The sequence below is a fragment of the Tursiops truncatus genome, chromosome 1, assembly GCF_011762595.2.
Source record: "Tursiops truncatus isolate mTurTru1 chromosome 1, mTurTru1.mat.Y, whole genome shotgun sequence".
NCBI classification, from domain to species: Eukaryota; Metazoa; Chordata; class Mammalia; order Artiodactyla; family Delphinidae; genus Tursiops; species Tursiops truncatus.
In genome coordinates this window covers 41018612-41036114 of record NC_047034.1, presented here as the reverse complement: position 1 = coordinate 41036114, position 17503 = coordinate 41018612, and the positions used below count along the sequence as shown (strand labels likewise).

The 17503-nt window shown below is 38.0% G+C and overlaps 1 protein-coding gene across 7 annotated transcripts in view; it reads right to left on the bottom strand.

Moving 5' to 3' along the window:
- The window catches only part of RPS6KC1 (ribosomal protein S6 kinase C1), a 217607-nt gene that overhangs the window by 149550 nt on the left and 50554 nt on the right, over positions 1-17503 (bottom strand). For all 7 annotated transcript variants that reach the window (XM_019918312.3, XM_019918311.3, XM_019918315.3 and 4 more), the window contains one exon: positions 3557-3672. In XM_019918312.3, the coding sequence (XP_019773871.1) occupies positions 3557-3672 (116 nt within the window). The remainder of the gene's footprint in view (positions 1-3556; positions 3673-17503) is intronic.

Below are 17503 nucleotides of genomic sequence, written 5' to 3'. Positions count from 1 at the left end.
CAGAAGACCTGAATAGACATTTTTCCAAAGACATACAGATGGCCAACAGGCACATGAAAAGATGCTTAACATCATTAATCATGAGAGAAATGCAAATCAAAACCACAATGAGACATCACCTCACCCTGTCAGAATGGCTATCATCAAAAAGACCACAAATAATAAATGTTAGTTAGCAAGGATGTGGAAAAAAGGGAACCCTGTGCACTGCTGATGGGAATGTAAATTGGTGTTGCAACTGAAGAAAACAGTGTGGAGGTTTCTCGAAAAACTAAAAACAGAACTACCATATGACCCAGCAGTTCCAATACATCCAAAAAAAACAAAAACATAATTCAAAAAGATATATGATTTATGTCATAGAGTGTTCTGCCTATGTTTTCCTCTAAGAGTTTTATAGTCTCTGGCCTTACATTTAGGTCTTTAATCCATTTTGAGTTTATTTTTGTGTATGGTATTAGGGAGTGTTCTAATTTCATTCTTTTCCATGTAGCTATCCAGTTTTCCCAGCACCACTTATTGAAGAGGCTGTCTTTTCTCCATTGTATACTCTTGCCTCCTTTATCAGAGATAAGGTGACCATATGTGTGTGGGTTTATCTCTGGGCTTTCTATCCTGTTCCATTGATCTATATTTCTGTTTTTGTGCTGGTACCATACTGTCTTGATCTATAGTGAGGTGGATGGACCTAGAGTCTGTCATACAGAGTGAAGTAAGTCAGAAAGAGAACAAATACCATATGCTAACACACACATATATATATGCAATCTAAAAAAAAATAGTTCTGATGAACCTAGGGGCAGGACAGGAATAAAGACACAGACATAGAGAACGGACTTGAGGACACAGGGAGGGGGAAGGGGAAGCTGGGATGAAGTGAGAGAGTGGCATGGACATATACACACTACCAAATGTAATATATATAGCTAGTGGGAAGCAGCTGCACGGCACAGGGAGATCAGCTCGGTGCTTTGTGACCATCTAGAGGGGTGGGATAGGGAGGGAGGGAGGGAGACGCAAGAGGGAGGGGATATGGGGGTATAAGTATGCATATAGCTGATTCACTTTGTTGTACAGCAGAAACTAACACAACACCATAAAGCAATTATACTCCAACAAAGATGTTTAAAAAAAAAGATATATGCACCCCAATGTTCAGAGTAGCATTATTTACAATGGGCAAGATATAGAAGCAACCTAAGTGTCCAACAACAGATGAACAGATAAAGAAGATGTGGTGTACATATACAATAGAATACTACTCAGCCATAAAAAAGGATGAAATTTTGCCATTTGCAACAACATGGATGGACTCGGAGGGTGTTATGTTTAGTGAAATAACTCAGAAAGAGAAAGAAAAATACAGTATGATATCATTTATATGTGAAATCTAAAAAATAAAACAAACTGATGAATATAACAAAAAAGAAACAGACTCAGATAGAGAGAAACAGTGATTATGACTGGGGAGAGGAAAAGGGGGAGGAGCAAAATAGGAGTAGGGGATTCAGAGGTACAAACTACTATGTATAAAATAAATAAGCTACCAGGATATACTGTACAACACAGGGAATGTAGCCAATATTTTATAATGATTATAAACGGAGTAAAACCTTTAAAAATTGTGAATCACTATGTTGTACACCTGAAACTTATATAATGTTGTAAATCAACTATACCTGAATTTAAAAATATATATATATGTGGAAAAAGAAACTTTGTTGTATGAGACAAATAAACCCTTTTCTTGTTTAAGATAATATGGTGAGTTTTGCTGTTGTTATTGTTTACCTGCAGCTAAATAACCTTCAAAGACCATATTTACTGATCTCTACGTAAAGAAACTAAGCATCACTGTTGTGATATTACCAAATCAGTATCTCTCTCCTGCCAAGCACACTGCTTAAGATATTTCCAAATATTTTCCAAGACTAGCTTGACTTCTCTTAAACTGCCCGATTTTTTCTTCCTTTCGTTTCTCATTCCACAAAGCCTAAAAATAAGTGTCTTCCGGCAACAGTTACAATTAGGAATTTCCAGACCCAAAAGAAATAGAATGAGCAGCTAGCTTTCATTTAAATTGTTCAGTCTATGATCTGACCTCTATATCCCTTTTTTAGCCCTTGGCATGTGTTAATTTCCAAGACTGCCTTTCACAATTTCTATAGAGCAATATTCTTCTTGCTTACTAATGCTGCCATGGGATTTCCCTGGTGGCACAGTGGTTAAAAACCCACCTGCCAACGCAGGGACACAGGTTCGAGCCCTGGTCCGGGAAGATCCCACATGCCACAGAGCAACTAAGCCTGTGTACCACAACTACTGAGCCTGCGCACTAGAGTCCGGGAGCCGCAACTACTGAGCCCGCGTGCTACAACTACTGAGCCTGCGTGCTACAACTACTGAAGCCTGCGCGCCTAGAGCCCATGCTCCACAGCAAGAGAAGCCACCACGATGAGAAGCCCACACACCACAATGAAGAGCAGCCCCCACTCGCCACAACTAGAGAAAGCCCACGTGCAGCAACGAAGACCCAACGCAGCCTTTTATCCTAAATATCTGCATTAGGTCATGAGCAGAAGCCAAATTTATCATCTCAGCCACGTTTGCAGAGTAATGAAAAATTAAGCAATTAAGTCAGTCAGCAAGAATCTTATTGTTACTACAAACTTTTCTACTACTCTAAGTCGTAAGTTTATAATATCTTTCAAAAGATCAACTTCCTTCAGTAAACTAAAATAGGTCATAAAAAATAAATTCCTTTTGTAGATCCTTTGCTATATCCTTTTGTAAGATCCTCATATACCTTGCTGCCTATATGGTTTAAGAAATGACATATATACAATTGAGTAGATTTTTAGTTAAAGAAGGGAAAAAATAATTATGGCACAATCATCTAGTTTTTTTCTAGAGAGCTAAATGAAATAGGAAAAGACATTAACATTATAAATAAAGACATTGATATTAACCGACAACTAGCACAGTTTCAATACAAAATAAGCTAGAAAATTATTATTTAAAATGATAATGAACGCAGAATGAAGGCATTACATGTCAAGAAACTTAAAACACTACTATCCAAACATCTGTGGCAATACAACTTGTACTAGTCTACCTCTTTAAGTTGTACGGTGACTATTTTTGCTCTATCTTTACATAGCTTAGTCTAATTAGAACAAATTTAATATAGACTAACAGAAAAGAAGCCTACTACTGAAAGACACCTCAAAAAGTGAAGATAACTACTGGAGTTTCATCATATTTAAACATTTTAATGTATTTCAATTATGATGGAGTAAATTAGATAACCTCTAAACCCTCGGCATCAATTTTTTTAAATCTGTGAATCGAAAATTATATACAGTTCTACATGAGAAACAGAAGACATGCCATAGACATTGTTATTTAGCTATTAACGTCTACTTATTTTAGTGAATTATGAAATTCAAAAGTAAATGACATTTTGTTTTAAAAACAACTTGAATCTTGCTTTACTACAAATTAGAAAACAAAGACATTTAATAAAATACAAAATATTCCAGAAAGAACACCAAACCTTGAAAAAATCTTCAAGCTGTTTACTGTTATAAAGAGCAGGAATATTGGCAGAGAACTGTAGCAGATCTTCAGCACACTGTCTCCTCTCTTCAATAACAGTTTCATCAAATCGTCCTAGAATTAAATAAGAATCAACACTTAAGGAAAGAAAGATCAAACACTGATTTATGTTAGTTTATGTTCACAATTTAGAAAGCAGCAGCAGGCCTATCATTGCCTATTTGCTCTGCTTATCAGGCAACCTTCTGAAGTCAAATCTAGTCTCTACAATTGGAATCAGTAGTGCTCCCACCAGAAAAGAAAATAATGTTTCTGATAAAACAAGAGGCAGAGGTGTCAACTAGTAAATAAATAATGCAGTGATAATCTAAAGCCTGTCAATATAAAAAACTTACCATTTAAGAAGCTGGTAATCTGAAACTAAAGTTGAAAGCAGAATTAATAAAGAACTCAAATGCTTTTCTATAGTAATTTAATACTGTAATTACTCATATAATTTTCCCTTTCCCACTCTTTTTTGATTTATAAACGGAGCTGAAGAGAGAAAATTACGAGAACATCTGTATGTCAGTGGGGTCAAAAACCTCAGCTTGAAGCAAAAAGCTTTCAAGGCAAATTCCATGTGTGATGCTGTCAGTGTACATGAAAGCACACTTGTGAGAAAAAAAAGAACACACACAGCACAGTGAGCTCTGGTTTGCAAGGTGATCGAAAGGTGGTTTTCAAAGAATTTTTTTAATGATATATACAGTTTGAATGCTGATAAGATATTTTCAAATATGACCATTTTGTACTACTCTCAGATAAGATTACTGGTTGGCATTTGTCACATGCCATGTATCATACTGATTGCAATTTAGGTTCAAAAAAATACAAAGTCAAAAGAGTAACACATCCCGTACTTAAGTGGCTTTGCAAAATGTTAATAGAAAACTGAGGTATAAAGAGATTCCTAGTTATAGGCACCACAACTTATTGGAAATAAGTCAACTTCTTTGCAGTTATCACTACAAAGAAGCAAATGAAAGAAAGGGAGGAAAAAAAGAAACAGAAGGATTAAAACAGAGCCCTCACTTGCTTTAGTCAAAGCATTAAACTACATCTGAGAGTACAAAGAGAAAAGAAGGTACTTTTGCAGTGCCATACTTCCTGCAGTAGCTCAACAAGTATTTAATATAACTATAAAGTAAGGAAATTTATTTTTTACTTTTTAAAATATCACCTCTATTTTCCACCCACTCAGAAACACAATTAATGATTAAATTTTGGTGTGCTAACTAAATTTGTGCCAACTCTCTACTCTCCCTTGTTTATGGGGAAATCTGTTTCAAAATGCTCAACTATATTGTAAAAACACATAATTACAAAAAAGATGTTCTAAACTAGTAAATGTCACATCTAATCCAACACACTTTAATTTAAAACCAGCCCTTATGTGTAAGATTATACTATATCCCAGCTAAAAAACTGGACATAATAAGTAGACTTTGTGGAAAAATAACAGATTGAGGTTCAAGCATTTTGATTTTAATCATGTTATCACCTTAAAATGGTTAACAATGTTTTATACAAAGTGAACAGGTTTTTTCTATGGAATGTAAATAAGCAAGGTAGCATGATCACATTAAAAATGTTTGTCAACCTAAAGATAAAAGAGAGAGAGAGAGAGAGAGATTCCTAGTTATACTACCCACAGCAAGAATTTGAAACTGAACCACTAAATACCTCAGCTCAATGTGTCTCATGCTTATGGTGAAATGTCTACTTCATGGTAACTAAAAGAAATGGTTATAGAGTTAGACCTGGGTTCAAACTACTTGCTCTATCATTCACTAGCTATAAAATCTTAGGCAGATTATTTCCTAATTTACAAAATGGAGAAAATGAGCAATGTACTTAAAATGAGCAGTTCCATACCAGGCACATAGTAAGCACTTAATACTTAATAAACCAATCATGGTGTCTGTAAATCTTCAAATAAAAAAAAAAAAAAATCTTCAAATACCATCATAGTGTCTGGCATATAGAACATGCTAATATATTTTTGTTGACTGTATGACTGAATAATAAAAGCATAGAAATACTTTCTAACACAAAGAACTATCTTACGGTGGAACATTCTATCCTAGAAGATAGTCATCTTTCACTGATAAGAAATTTTAGGGACTTCCCTGGTGGTCCAGTGGTAAAGAATCCACCTTCCAATCAATCCCGGGTCGGGGAACTAAGATCCCACGTGCTGCAGGGAAACTAAGCCGTGCACCACAACTATTGAGCATGCATGCCACAACTAGAGAGCACACGTGCCACAAACTACAGAGCACATGCGCTCTGGAACACGCATGCCACAACTACAGAGCCCATGCACTCTGGAGCCTGCGCGCCACAACCAGAGAAGAGAAAACCTGCACACCACAACTAGAGAGAAGACTACGTGCCGCAACGAAGATCCCACGTGCCGCCAGACCCGACACAGACAAAAAAAGAAAGAAAGAAAAAGAAATTTTAACAGTGGGTCCATAAACAACTCCCTATGCTTAATGGATGGGTTACAACAATCCTACAAAACTCCACACATATGTCCACAGATACATTTTTCTAGGGAAAAGATCTGTAACTTGTATCAGCATCCTCAAAGAGCCCAGGCCCAGTAAAGGTTAGCAGGCAAGTGGCAATCAATTAGAGGATTCCTAACATTCAGTATGCTACTTCATTTACTTTGAGATAGCCAGCTGCTATCCCCATATCTGTTCTCGCCTTCTTTCTAAGTAAAATAATCCCCAATTTCTAACTAGGTACATGGCGGCCCAGGGAAAAAAAAAAACAACTATAATTTCCATCTTGCCTTGCAGTTACATGTGGACACGGACTAAATTCTGGCCAATAACACATAAACAATGGTTATTTTGCAGATTACCAGAAATCTCTTTAAGAGACAATTGATATACACCCTCACCTCCCCACCTCCCGCTTTTTCTTCTATCTCCTTTTCCCTTTCCAAGAAGGACTATGATGTGGGAGGTTAAAATGACATAGCAACAAGGCAGGAGCTTGGATTCCTGATTACTTTGGAGCTGCCCTGCCTCCTATGCTGCCCTGCATAGCCTACCTCCAGAGCTTATGCCATGAGAAAAAAATTGACGTCTATCTGGTTTTAAGTTTTGTCACAAGTAACCAAACCTAATATAATCCATTATGCTAAATCTACTTTCCTATTAGTTCCCAGTTCATACGCAACAATTACATTAAATTAAATTCTTCCAATGACAAAAAACACATCTAAAATGACGCTGCTAGCATTCCGATCAATAATATTATCTGGAAACAAACTTCTAAGAGCCGTAACATGTAGAGCAAATTCTGTGGCCTGAAAACAATCTAAGATATTCAATCTTGGGAAAAAAACCGCAGGCCAAACAGGTTAAAATGACAGCTAAATGTCCGTTATTCCTTGTTTTGCCTAAATAATAAATTAAGTATGCATCGGTGCTTATGATTATTGTCCAACATGTTTGTCCTGTAAACAAAAAAGTAAACTGCAGTACCTGTAAATTAGTATTTATGTGAGCATCTGCAATCTCAGAACAGAAATCCAGAAAATGCACATATTATATTATGCTTCAACCCACAAGACCACCTGATATTATCTTTAAATGAACTAACAACTTGTTGAAAAATTTTAATGAAAAACTTCCTAATATTTGATGATATCCTAAAAAAGTCTCATTTACTGGCTGAAACAAATACATAAAAAATTAGCTGCTTTAATCCTAGTGTGATCAATGACTCATCCCACCTCCCTATTAAACTAGATTTAAATGCTTAAGCAACAAGCATATCACTTCTAAATAGAATAAACATGTCAAAAGTGTGTCTTTGTTATATTTCTATTGATCTATGCATTTCTATTCCACTAAACTTGGACAAGCAGAGATGAATTAGAACATTTTTCAGAATGGAATAAAACCAAAATTAAAGGCTAATGCATTAAAAGGTTCAATTACACTGAATCCTATCATCAGAACTAATATGATGAAAGAACATGTTCACTTCTTTGTTCCTAAGATATTTCAAAATAACAACAACAAAAAACAGTATTGGCAGCACGAAGATAAGCAGATGAATTTTAATGCAGTAACTACTGGCCCTAATATATGTTACAAAGCCACCTAATTTGAAAATTAGATTAAGAGTTAGCAAGATTCTAATGGTAGACAACACATTAATGGCTATTCTCAAATTGTTAATCTTTTAATATCATCAACCTCCCTTAAAAGGCAACAACAAAGCGAAATTAATAAACACGTGCTTCTCTTAACAGTGCTTTAAATTTCCATTCACAGGAATGGAAATTTTTTTATTTTCCTGTGAACAGAGTAGAAAATTTATACGTAATTGTGATAGAAAATGTAAAACAAATTTTTCCTGAGGTTTATTATACAATATTACATATTACATACTATATTATTTGTGTGTGAGTATGTACATATTATCTTTAAGCCACTCCACCACCTCCAAATTACTGAACAGTGGTCTGCTATTAAAAGCTGCAAAAGGAAAATTAAACCAAAACCTTCTAACAAAGCTGGTAAAGCATCGGAAATAAAGTCTCTCTCTTTGATTTATAAGCTACCTTTGAGATTTTCTCTCTGTTTTTTAATTACATAGAACACCTCCTGAAAGCAGCGTTCACTTTTTTTAAATGCAAATGCCGGTGACCAAAAACTGATTATAAAAAACTAAAAGTTATCCTTGACCAGTAAGAAACTAGCCAGAAAAGCTTGGTGCTAATTCTTAACTGTATTAAAAATTCATTCACAGAGTAAAAAGAAAAAGAGGGAGGCCAACGTTCTCAGGTGTGAATTCCCTCTAGTCAACAGCACCAAGAACATACTTCTAGTTAAACAAGCTGGATTTAAGACTCCGAGAAAGTATACTATGGAGAAACCTGAGGCATTTCACTAAGAGGGTGTTATAAAGGACTTAAGGATTTGAGCCTGTGTTAGGTGCTTTGGGGAAAGATTCAAAGAAGTGGGGCTTTGTTTGCCCTGGCTTGGATGCTGTCAGGAAGTAGAAGTAATTCTATGATTCTGTTAATTCTATCTAATTCTATGATTCTATGATTTTAATAAATCTTACTATGAGGCAAGAAGAATGAACAGAGGCTAAGGCTGTGATTTATAAGAAAAAAGCTGTAGTCATCACGATAGCCAGGATGAAGATATGCTTGATCATTTTTGTGATTTGAAAAATGTTTTTGTCTGTGTTCAGACATGATTACAGAGTGGTCTCGTTTTAGTCTTGATCCAAGGACACAGAGTGGCCTTGTCTAATGTTCCTGTTCTGTGAAACTGCTTACATTCAACAGAAGAACAGCACAGCCAGGCCAACTTTAAGAAACACCAAAGTCAACCAAATAGGTAGTGTCGGGCCAGTTCTTTCTTAGATCTGTCAGGAACTGCTTTGCCTTTCTCATAGGAAATCATAGTGTGACGAGAGATGGAACAAAGCAAACAAAAAACAATGATCTAATCATGAGAAAACAATCAGATCAAGATGGTGAAACCTACAAAACAACTGTCTCATACTCTTTAAAAATGTCAATGTCATGAAAGACCAAAAAAAATGCATAAGGAATAGTCTAGATTAAAGAAACAAACCTAGAGGCATAATCCTGGATCCAAAAAAGAAAAAAATCTAAAAAAAAACATTTTTAGAATAACTGGAAAAATCTGAATATTGACTACATATTTGATAATAGTATTATATCAATGCTAAATTCCTTGAGTGCTAAATTCCTTGAATAATATGGTATTGTGACTATAGGGGAAATATGGGAAGTAGGGATGAAATGTCACAATATCTCCAACTTATTCTCAAGTGCTTCAGTAAAAAAATGATACACACACACAGAGATACAGGAAAATGTGGCAAAATGTTCATCAGTGAACTTGGACAAAAGGTATATAAGTGTTCACTACACTGTTCTTTAGGGTCTTTTGGTAAATTTGAAAATTCTACAAGTTAAAAAAAATTGGAGAAAAATAAAATGAGTTAAGTGTCATATTGGTGAGATGTAGAACCACAAGGGGAAAACAACTAACTCAGCCTAAAGGAAACAGAACTTCCTAGAAGATGAGACAGCTAAAAATCTTAAAGGCTAACCAGAACGTTCTCAGTGGAACAGTGCAACACTGAAGAAGGAGACAGAGAAAGTGCAGTATATTAGAGGAAAGGCAGACCGAGCAACAGATGAGCGCTAACAGTAGCTGACGTTGTGTCGAGCACTGGGCTATATACACACTACAGATATGATCCTCAGAACAGGAAGCTATAATCCCTAACTCACCAATAACAAAATAGGCTCAGACGTTAATTTGTACAAGATCACACCGTTAAGTAAATAATGGAGAGAAGATTTGGGCCTAAATCTATCTGACTCCAAAAGGCATGTTCTTTTCACTGTAACACTAGAAGAGTAACTACATATCCAATGGTTCTGTAAATTACAATAGGACTCTCTTTTGCAGCTGAGGCTTATGTACTAAAAATGTGAGAATAGCTAAAAGACAGATGATTAACCAACACTTCCCTCCATACAACCACAGCTGCTGCCTGCAAGGTTCACTGCAACTATAAGTATTACAAATGGACTGTACCATTTATTGAAAGAGATAAATTGCTCACTTACTAAGATTAATAAGAAAATTTCACTCTTTAATATATAAGGATGTGGAGAAAAGCTGAAAATAATCCACTAGCAACGACAACAATAGCTAAGAACCTCAACCAATTCAGAAGCCACTCCCTTTCACCCAGTGACACGCTTATTGTTTAAGAAGCCGGGCTGTACATCTCCCAACATTAAAGTTACAGCTACTTGGGTGCAGTTGAATTCCACAGTACAGAACATATAAGGCAGAAAGTAAAAATATCCCTCCACCCACATCATCACAGGTTATACACATTAGGTATGACTTCACACAAATATGTATGTCTATTTAAACACAGATGGGATCTTACAAAACATATTGCTACGCAACATTTGTTTTCTGTATCTTAAAAATATATATTGGACATCTTTCTATATCAGTCTATCTCAAATAGCTGCAGAATTCTATTTATTGGCTAAATTATGGCACATCCATAGAATCACACAGTGAGAAAATTCAATGTCAGTATTGAAAATGCTTCAAGGAAACCCATGTGTATATACATATATGTGTGTTCATATATGTGCTGTGTGTTCTCAAAGTTTGGTCCACAGACAGCTGGGGGTCCCCCCGAGGGCCTTTTAAGGGATCAACAAGGTCAAAACCATTTTCATAATAATACCAAGACAGAAGTTGCATTTTTCACCACATTGACATTTGCACTGATAATCTAAAAGCAATGGCAGTAAAACTGCTGACCTCTTGGCATGAATCAAGACAATGACACCAAACTATACTTACTAGTAATCATATTCCTTATTGCCACTCACTCATATTAAATTTTTTTAAATGCCAGTTTCACGTGAGAATGTCCTTGATGAAGCAGTAAAAATTATTAACTTTATTAAACCTCAATCCTTGAGACCATTTCTATTTTTTTTCTTTATTTTTGGCTGCGTCTGGTCTTAGTTGCAGCGTGCAGGCTCTTTGTTGTGGTGCGCGGGCTTCTCTCTAGTTGTGGCGTGCAGGTTTTCTCTTATGTAGTTGTGACGTGCAGGTTCCAGAGGGCTCTGTAGTCTGTGGCATGTGGGCTCTAGGTGAGACATGAGAGCTCAGTAGTTGTGGCACACGGGCTTAGTTGCCTGTTCCAGTTCCCTGACCAGGGATCGAACCTGTGTCCCCTGCATTGCAAGGTGGATTCTTTACCACTGGACCACCAGGGAAGTCCCTGAGACCATTTCTTTTTAAAAGTCTATGGGTAAAAAAAAACTATAACTACTCAGACTTGGATATTTGACAAATATTCTCTCAAAAATAAACTGAGCCTAACACTTCAAGTAAAACAACCAATGGCATTGTTTTCAGTGATGAAATTCAAGCTGTCAATTCACTATAAGCTTGACAGCTTCGTAATACTTAAAAAATTTCCTTTAGAGATCTGTGATGATATTAACAATTTTTGATATATAATGAAATGGGTCAACATTTTCAAGATCTGCATAACTCAAGGAACCAATCTTTTTCAAATGATCAATGCATGATGTTACAAGCTCATGCATAAGTAAAATATCCATTCAAATCTAAGACAGACCAGATGGTTTTTTCTTTAATTTTTTACGTTTTTTTTTTTTTTTGCCTGTATTGGGTCTTCGTTGCTTCACATGGGCTTTCTCTAGTTGTGGTGAGTGGGGGCTACTCTTCGTTGAGATGTGCGGGCTTCTCATTGTGGTGGCTTCTCTTGCTGAGAATCACGGGCTCTAGGAGTGCGGGCTTCAGCAGCTGCAGCACGCAGGCTCCATAGTTGCGGCACGCAGGTCCTACAGCGCATGGGCTTCAGTAATTGCAGCACGTGGGCTTAGCAGTTGGAGAGCACGGGCTCTAGGGCGTGTGGGCTTCAGTAGTTGTGGTGCATGTGATCAGTAGTTGTGGCTCACAGGCTCTAGAGCACAGACTCAGTAGTTGTGGCCCATGGGCTTAGTTGCTCTGCAGCATATGGGATCTTCCCGGACCAGGGATCGAACCCATGTCCCTGCATTGGCAGGCAGATTCTTAACCACTGCACCACCAGGGAAGTCCCCAGACTAATGGATTTTAATATAACAAAGTACCAAAGGTTCATTGACAGGGTTTCAGATTCCATAATGCAATTAAACCTTTAAGAAATTACTGCTGTGGGGGGCGGGGTCAAGATGGCAGAGTGGGAGGACGCAGAGTTTGCATCCCCCCACAACTAGGGCACCTAACCAGATGCTGGTGGGGGACCTAAACACCCAAGGGGACAGGAGGAACCCCCAAGTGATAAGGTAGGACGTAGGGGGGAGCAAGGGGGGAGGAGAAGTAGAGGCCAAATGGGAACAGCACCCCTGAGGGGTGGCTGGGGGAGGGAAGGGGTTCCCAAGCCTTCAGAGACCCTTGGGGGTTCAGAGGATCAGAGGGGAAAGCGGCTAGCGTTTCCCCTGCCCAATCGGGCCCTGGGAAGCCTGCTGGGGTCCCAGGCCAGGTTCTCTGCCCTCCAAGGCCACTTCTGGCCATGTGGGTCCTGGGGGTGTGGGAGGGATGGTGGGGAAAGAAGAGGAGAGGCGAACGGGGAGGGACCCTCAGGGATCGGAGGATCAGGGAGGTAACGCAGCTTGCATTTCCCCCACCTAGGCAGGCCCCGGGAGGCCTGCTGGGCTCCCCGGCCTGGTCCTCTACCTTGCAGGGCACCCTCCAACCGTGTGAGCCGTAGGGGCATGGGAGCAAGGTGGTGGGGGGAAAGGAGAGAGGAAGACAAGGGACCCTCCAGGAATGGAGGATCGGGGGGAACGTGCCTAGTGTTTCCCCTGCCCACTTGGGCCCGGGGAGCCTGCTGGGGTCCCGGGCCTGGTCCTCGATCATCCAAGATCCCCTCCAGCCATGTGGGTCCTAGGGGCGTGGCAGGGGGAGGGGGGGAGAAGAGTAGAGGCGAACGGGGAGGGACACTCTGGGATGGGAGGATCAGCGGGGAGAAGCGCGGCTAACATTTCCCCAACCAATCCGACCCTGGGGACCCTGCTGAGGTCCTGGACCTCATCATCCACACTCTGAGGCCAGAGGCACTCCAGGGCCCCTCTGGCTGCACTGAGCCTATGCCCCGCCCCCATCCTCCCAGGGCTGTGGGTCCTAAACCTAGACCCCATCCCCACTTAATCCAAACCGCTGCCTAAGCCCCACCCCCTACAACTAAGGCCTTTTCTGCTTGTTTTTCTTTTCCCTCTTTCTTGCTACTGTAGATCTGTCTTATCTTGTTATTGTTTCATCTATATTTTTATTTTTTATAACATATCTGTTAGTTTTCTAATCTTATTTATATTTTACTCTTTGTTATTGTCTCCTCCCTTTTTTTTTCTTTGCCACCCCGCGTGGCTTGCGGGATCTTGGTTCACGGGCTAGGGGTTGGGCCTGAGCCCCTGTGCTAGGAGCTCTGAGTCCGAACCACTGGACTAACAGAGAACCTCAGACCCCAAGGAATATTAATCAGACTGAGGTCTCCTGGAGGTCCTCATCTCACCACCAACGCCTGGCTCTACCCAACAGCATACAAACTCCAGTGCTGGAAGCCTCAGGCCAAACAACCAGTAAGACAGGAACACAGTCCCACCCATAAAAAAAAAAAAAAAAAAAAATGAGACAACAAAAAACCATGTTACAGATAAAGGAGCAAAGTAAAAACCTACGACCCAATAAATGAAGAGGAAATAAGCAACCTACCTGAAAAAGAATTCAGAGTAATGATAGTACAAATGATCCAAAATCTCAGAAACAGAATGGAGGCACAGATCAAGAAAATACAAGAAATATTTAAGAAAGACCTAGAAGAACTAAAGAACAAACAGAGGTGAACAACACAATAAATGAAATTAAAAATACACTAGCAGGAATCAACAGCAGAATAACTGAGGCAGAAGAATGAATGAGCTGGAAGACAGAATGGTGGAAATAACTGCCGAGGAGCAGAATAAAGACAAAAGAATGAAAAGAATTGAAGACAATCTCAGAGACCTCTGGGACAACACTAAACGCACCAACATTCGAATTATAGGGGTCCCAGAAGAACAGAAAAAGGAAGGGTCTGAGAAAATATTCGAAGAGATTATAGTCAAAAACTTCCCTAATGTGGAAAAGGAAATAGCCACCCAAGCCCAGGAAGCACAAAGAGTCCCATACAGGATAAACCCTAGGAGAAACACACCAACACACATATTAATCAAACTATCAAAAATTAAATTCAAAGAAAAAAAATATTTAAAGCAGCAAGGGAAAAGCAAAAAATAACATACAAGGGAATCCCCATGAGGTTATCAGCTGGTTTTTCAGCAGAAACTCTGCAGGCCAGAAGGGAGTGGCAGGGTATACTTTAAGTAATGAAAGAGGAAAACTTACAACCAAGATTACTCTACCCAGCAAGGATCTCATTCAGATTTGATGGAGAAATTAAAACCTTTACAGACAAGCAAAAGTTAAGAGAATTTGGCACCACCAAACCAGCTTTACAACAAATGCTAGAGGAACTTCTCTAGGTGAAGAAAAAGACCCACAGAAACAAACCTAAAATAATTAAGAAAATGGTAATAGGAACATACATATCAATAAATACCTTAAATGTAAATGGATTAAATGCCCCAACCAAAAGACACAGACTGGCTGAATGGATACAAAAACATGACCTGTATATATATGCTGTCTACAAGAGACCTACTTCAGACATAGGGACACATACAGACTGAAAGTGAGGTGACGGAAAAAGATATTCCATGCAAATGGAAATCAAAAGAAACCTGGAGTAACAACAGTCATATCAGATAAAATAGACTTTAAAATAAAGACTGTTACAAGTGATAAGGAAAGACACTACATGATGATCAAGGGAGCAATCCAAAAAGAAGATATAACAATTATAAATATTTATACACCCAACATAAGAGCACTTCAATATATAAGGCAAATGCTAACCATAAAAGGAGAAATCAACAGTAACACAATAATTGTAGGGGATTTTAACACCCCACTTACAGCAACGGACAAATCATCCAAACAGAAAATAAATAAGGAAACACAAGCTTTAAATGACACAATAGACCAAATAGATTTAATTGATATTTATAGGAGAGTCCACCCGAAAGTGGCAGAATACACTTTCTTCTCAGTGCACACAGAAGATTCTCCAGGATAGATACATCTTGGGTCACAAATCAAGCCTTGGAAAGCTTAAGAAAACTGAAATCGTATCAAGCATCTTTTCCAACAACAAGGCTATGAGATTAGAAATCAATTACAGAAAAACAACTGAAAAAAATCACAAATACATGGAGGCTAAACAGCATGCTACTAAATAACCAAGAGATCACTGAAGACACCAAAGAGGAAATTAAAAATACCTAGAAACAAATGACAATGAAAACATGACGACCCAAAACCTATGGGACACAGCAAAAGCAGTTCTAAGAGGGAAGTTTATAGCAATTCAACCTCACCTCAAGAAACAAGAAAAATCTCAAATAAACAATCTAACCTTACACTTAAAGCAACTAGGGAAAGAAGAACAAAGAAAACCCAAAGTCAGTAGAAGGAAAGAATTCATAAATATCAGAGCAGAAATAAATAAAACAGAAACAAAGGAAACAATAGCAAAGATCAATAAAAGTAAAAGTTGGTTCTCTGAGAAGATAAACAAAATTGATAAACCTTTAGCCAGATTCATCAAGAAAAAAAGGGAGAGGGTGCAAATCAAAAAAATTAGAAATGAAATAGAAATCACAACTGACACCGCAGAAATACAAAGGATTGTAAGAGACTACTACAAACAACTATATGCCATTAAAATGGACAACCTCAAAGAAATGGACAAATTCTTGGAAAGGTACAATTTTCCAAGCATGAACCAGGAAGAAATAGAAAATAAAAACAGACCAATCACAAGCACTGAAGTTGAAACTGTGATTAAAAATCTTCCAACAAACAAAAGCCCAGGACCAGATGGCTTCACAGGCGAATTCTACCAAACATTTAAAGAAGAGCTAACACCTATCCTTCTTAAACGCTTCAAAAAAATTGCCGAGGAAGGAACACTCCCAAATTTGTTCTATGAGGCCACCATCACCCTGATACCAAAACCAGAAAAAGATATCACAAAAAAAGAAAATCACAGATCAATATCACTGATGAACACAGACACAAAAATCCTCAACAAAATACTAGCAAACAGAATCCAACAACACTTTAAAAGGATCATACATCATGATCAAGTGGGATTTGTCCCAGGAATGAAAGTATTCTTCAATACATGCAAATAAATCAATGTGATACACCATATTAACAAATTAAGGAATAAAAACCATATGATCATCTCAATAGGTACAGAAAAAGCTTTTGACAAAATTCAACACCCATTTATGATAAAAACTCTCCAGAAAATGTGCACAGACAGAACCTACTGCAACATAATAAAGGTCATATATGACAAACCCACACCAAACATCACTGGTGATAAACTGAAAGCATTTCCACTAAGACCAGGAACAAGACAAGGATGTCCACTGTTGCCACTCATTCAACATAGTTTTGGAAGTCCTAGCCATGGCAATAGAGAAGAAAAAGAAATGAAACAAATACAAATTGGAAAAGAAGTAAAACTGTCACTGTTTGCCGATGACATATTATACATTAAAAATCCTAAAGATGCCATCAGAAAACTACTAGAACTAATCAATGAACTTGGTAAAGTTGCAGGATACAAAATTAATGCACAGAAATCTCTTGCATTCCTACACACTAACAACGAAAGATCAAAAAGAGAAATTAAAGAAACAATCCAATTTACCATCGCAACAAAAAGAATAAAATACCTAAGAATACACTTATCTAAGGAGACAAAAGACCTGTACTCAGAAAACTATAAAACACTGATGAAAGAAATCAAAGATGACATAAACAGAAGAAATATACCATGTTCTTGGATTGGAAGAATCAGATTTGTGAAAATGATTATACTACCCAAAGCAATCTACAGTTTCAATGCAATCCCTATCAAATTACCAGTGGCATTCTTCACAGAATTAGAACAAAAAATTTTAAAATTTGTGTGGAAACACAAAAGACCCTGAATAGCCAAAGCAATCTTGAGGGAAAAAAACATGGAGCTGGAGGAATCAGGCTCCCCAACTTCAAGCTATACTACAAAGCTACAGTAACGAAGACAGCGTGGTACTGGCACAAAAACAGAAATATAGATCAGTGGTACAGGATAGAAAGCTCAGAGATAAACCCACACACAT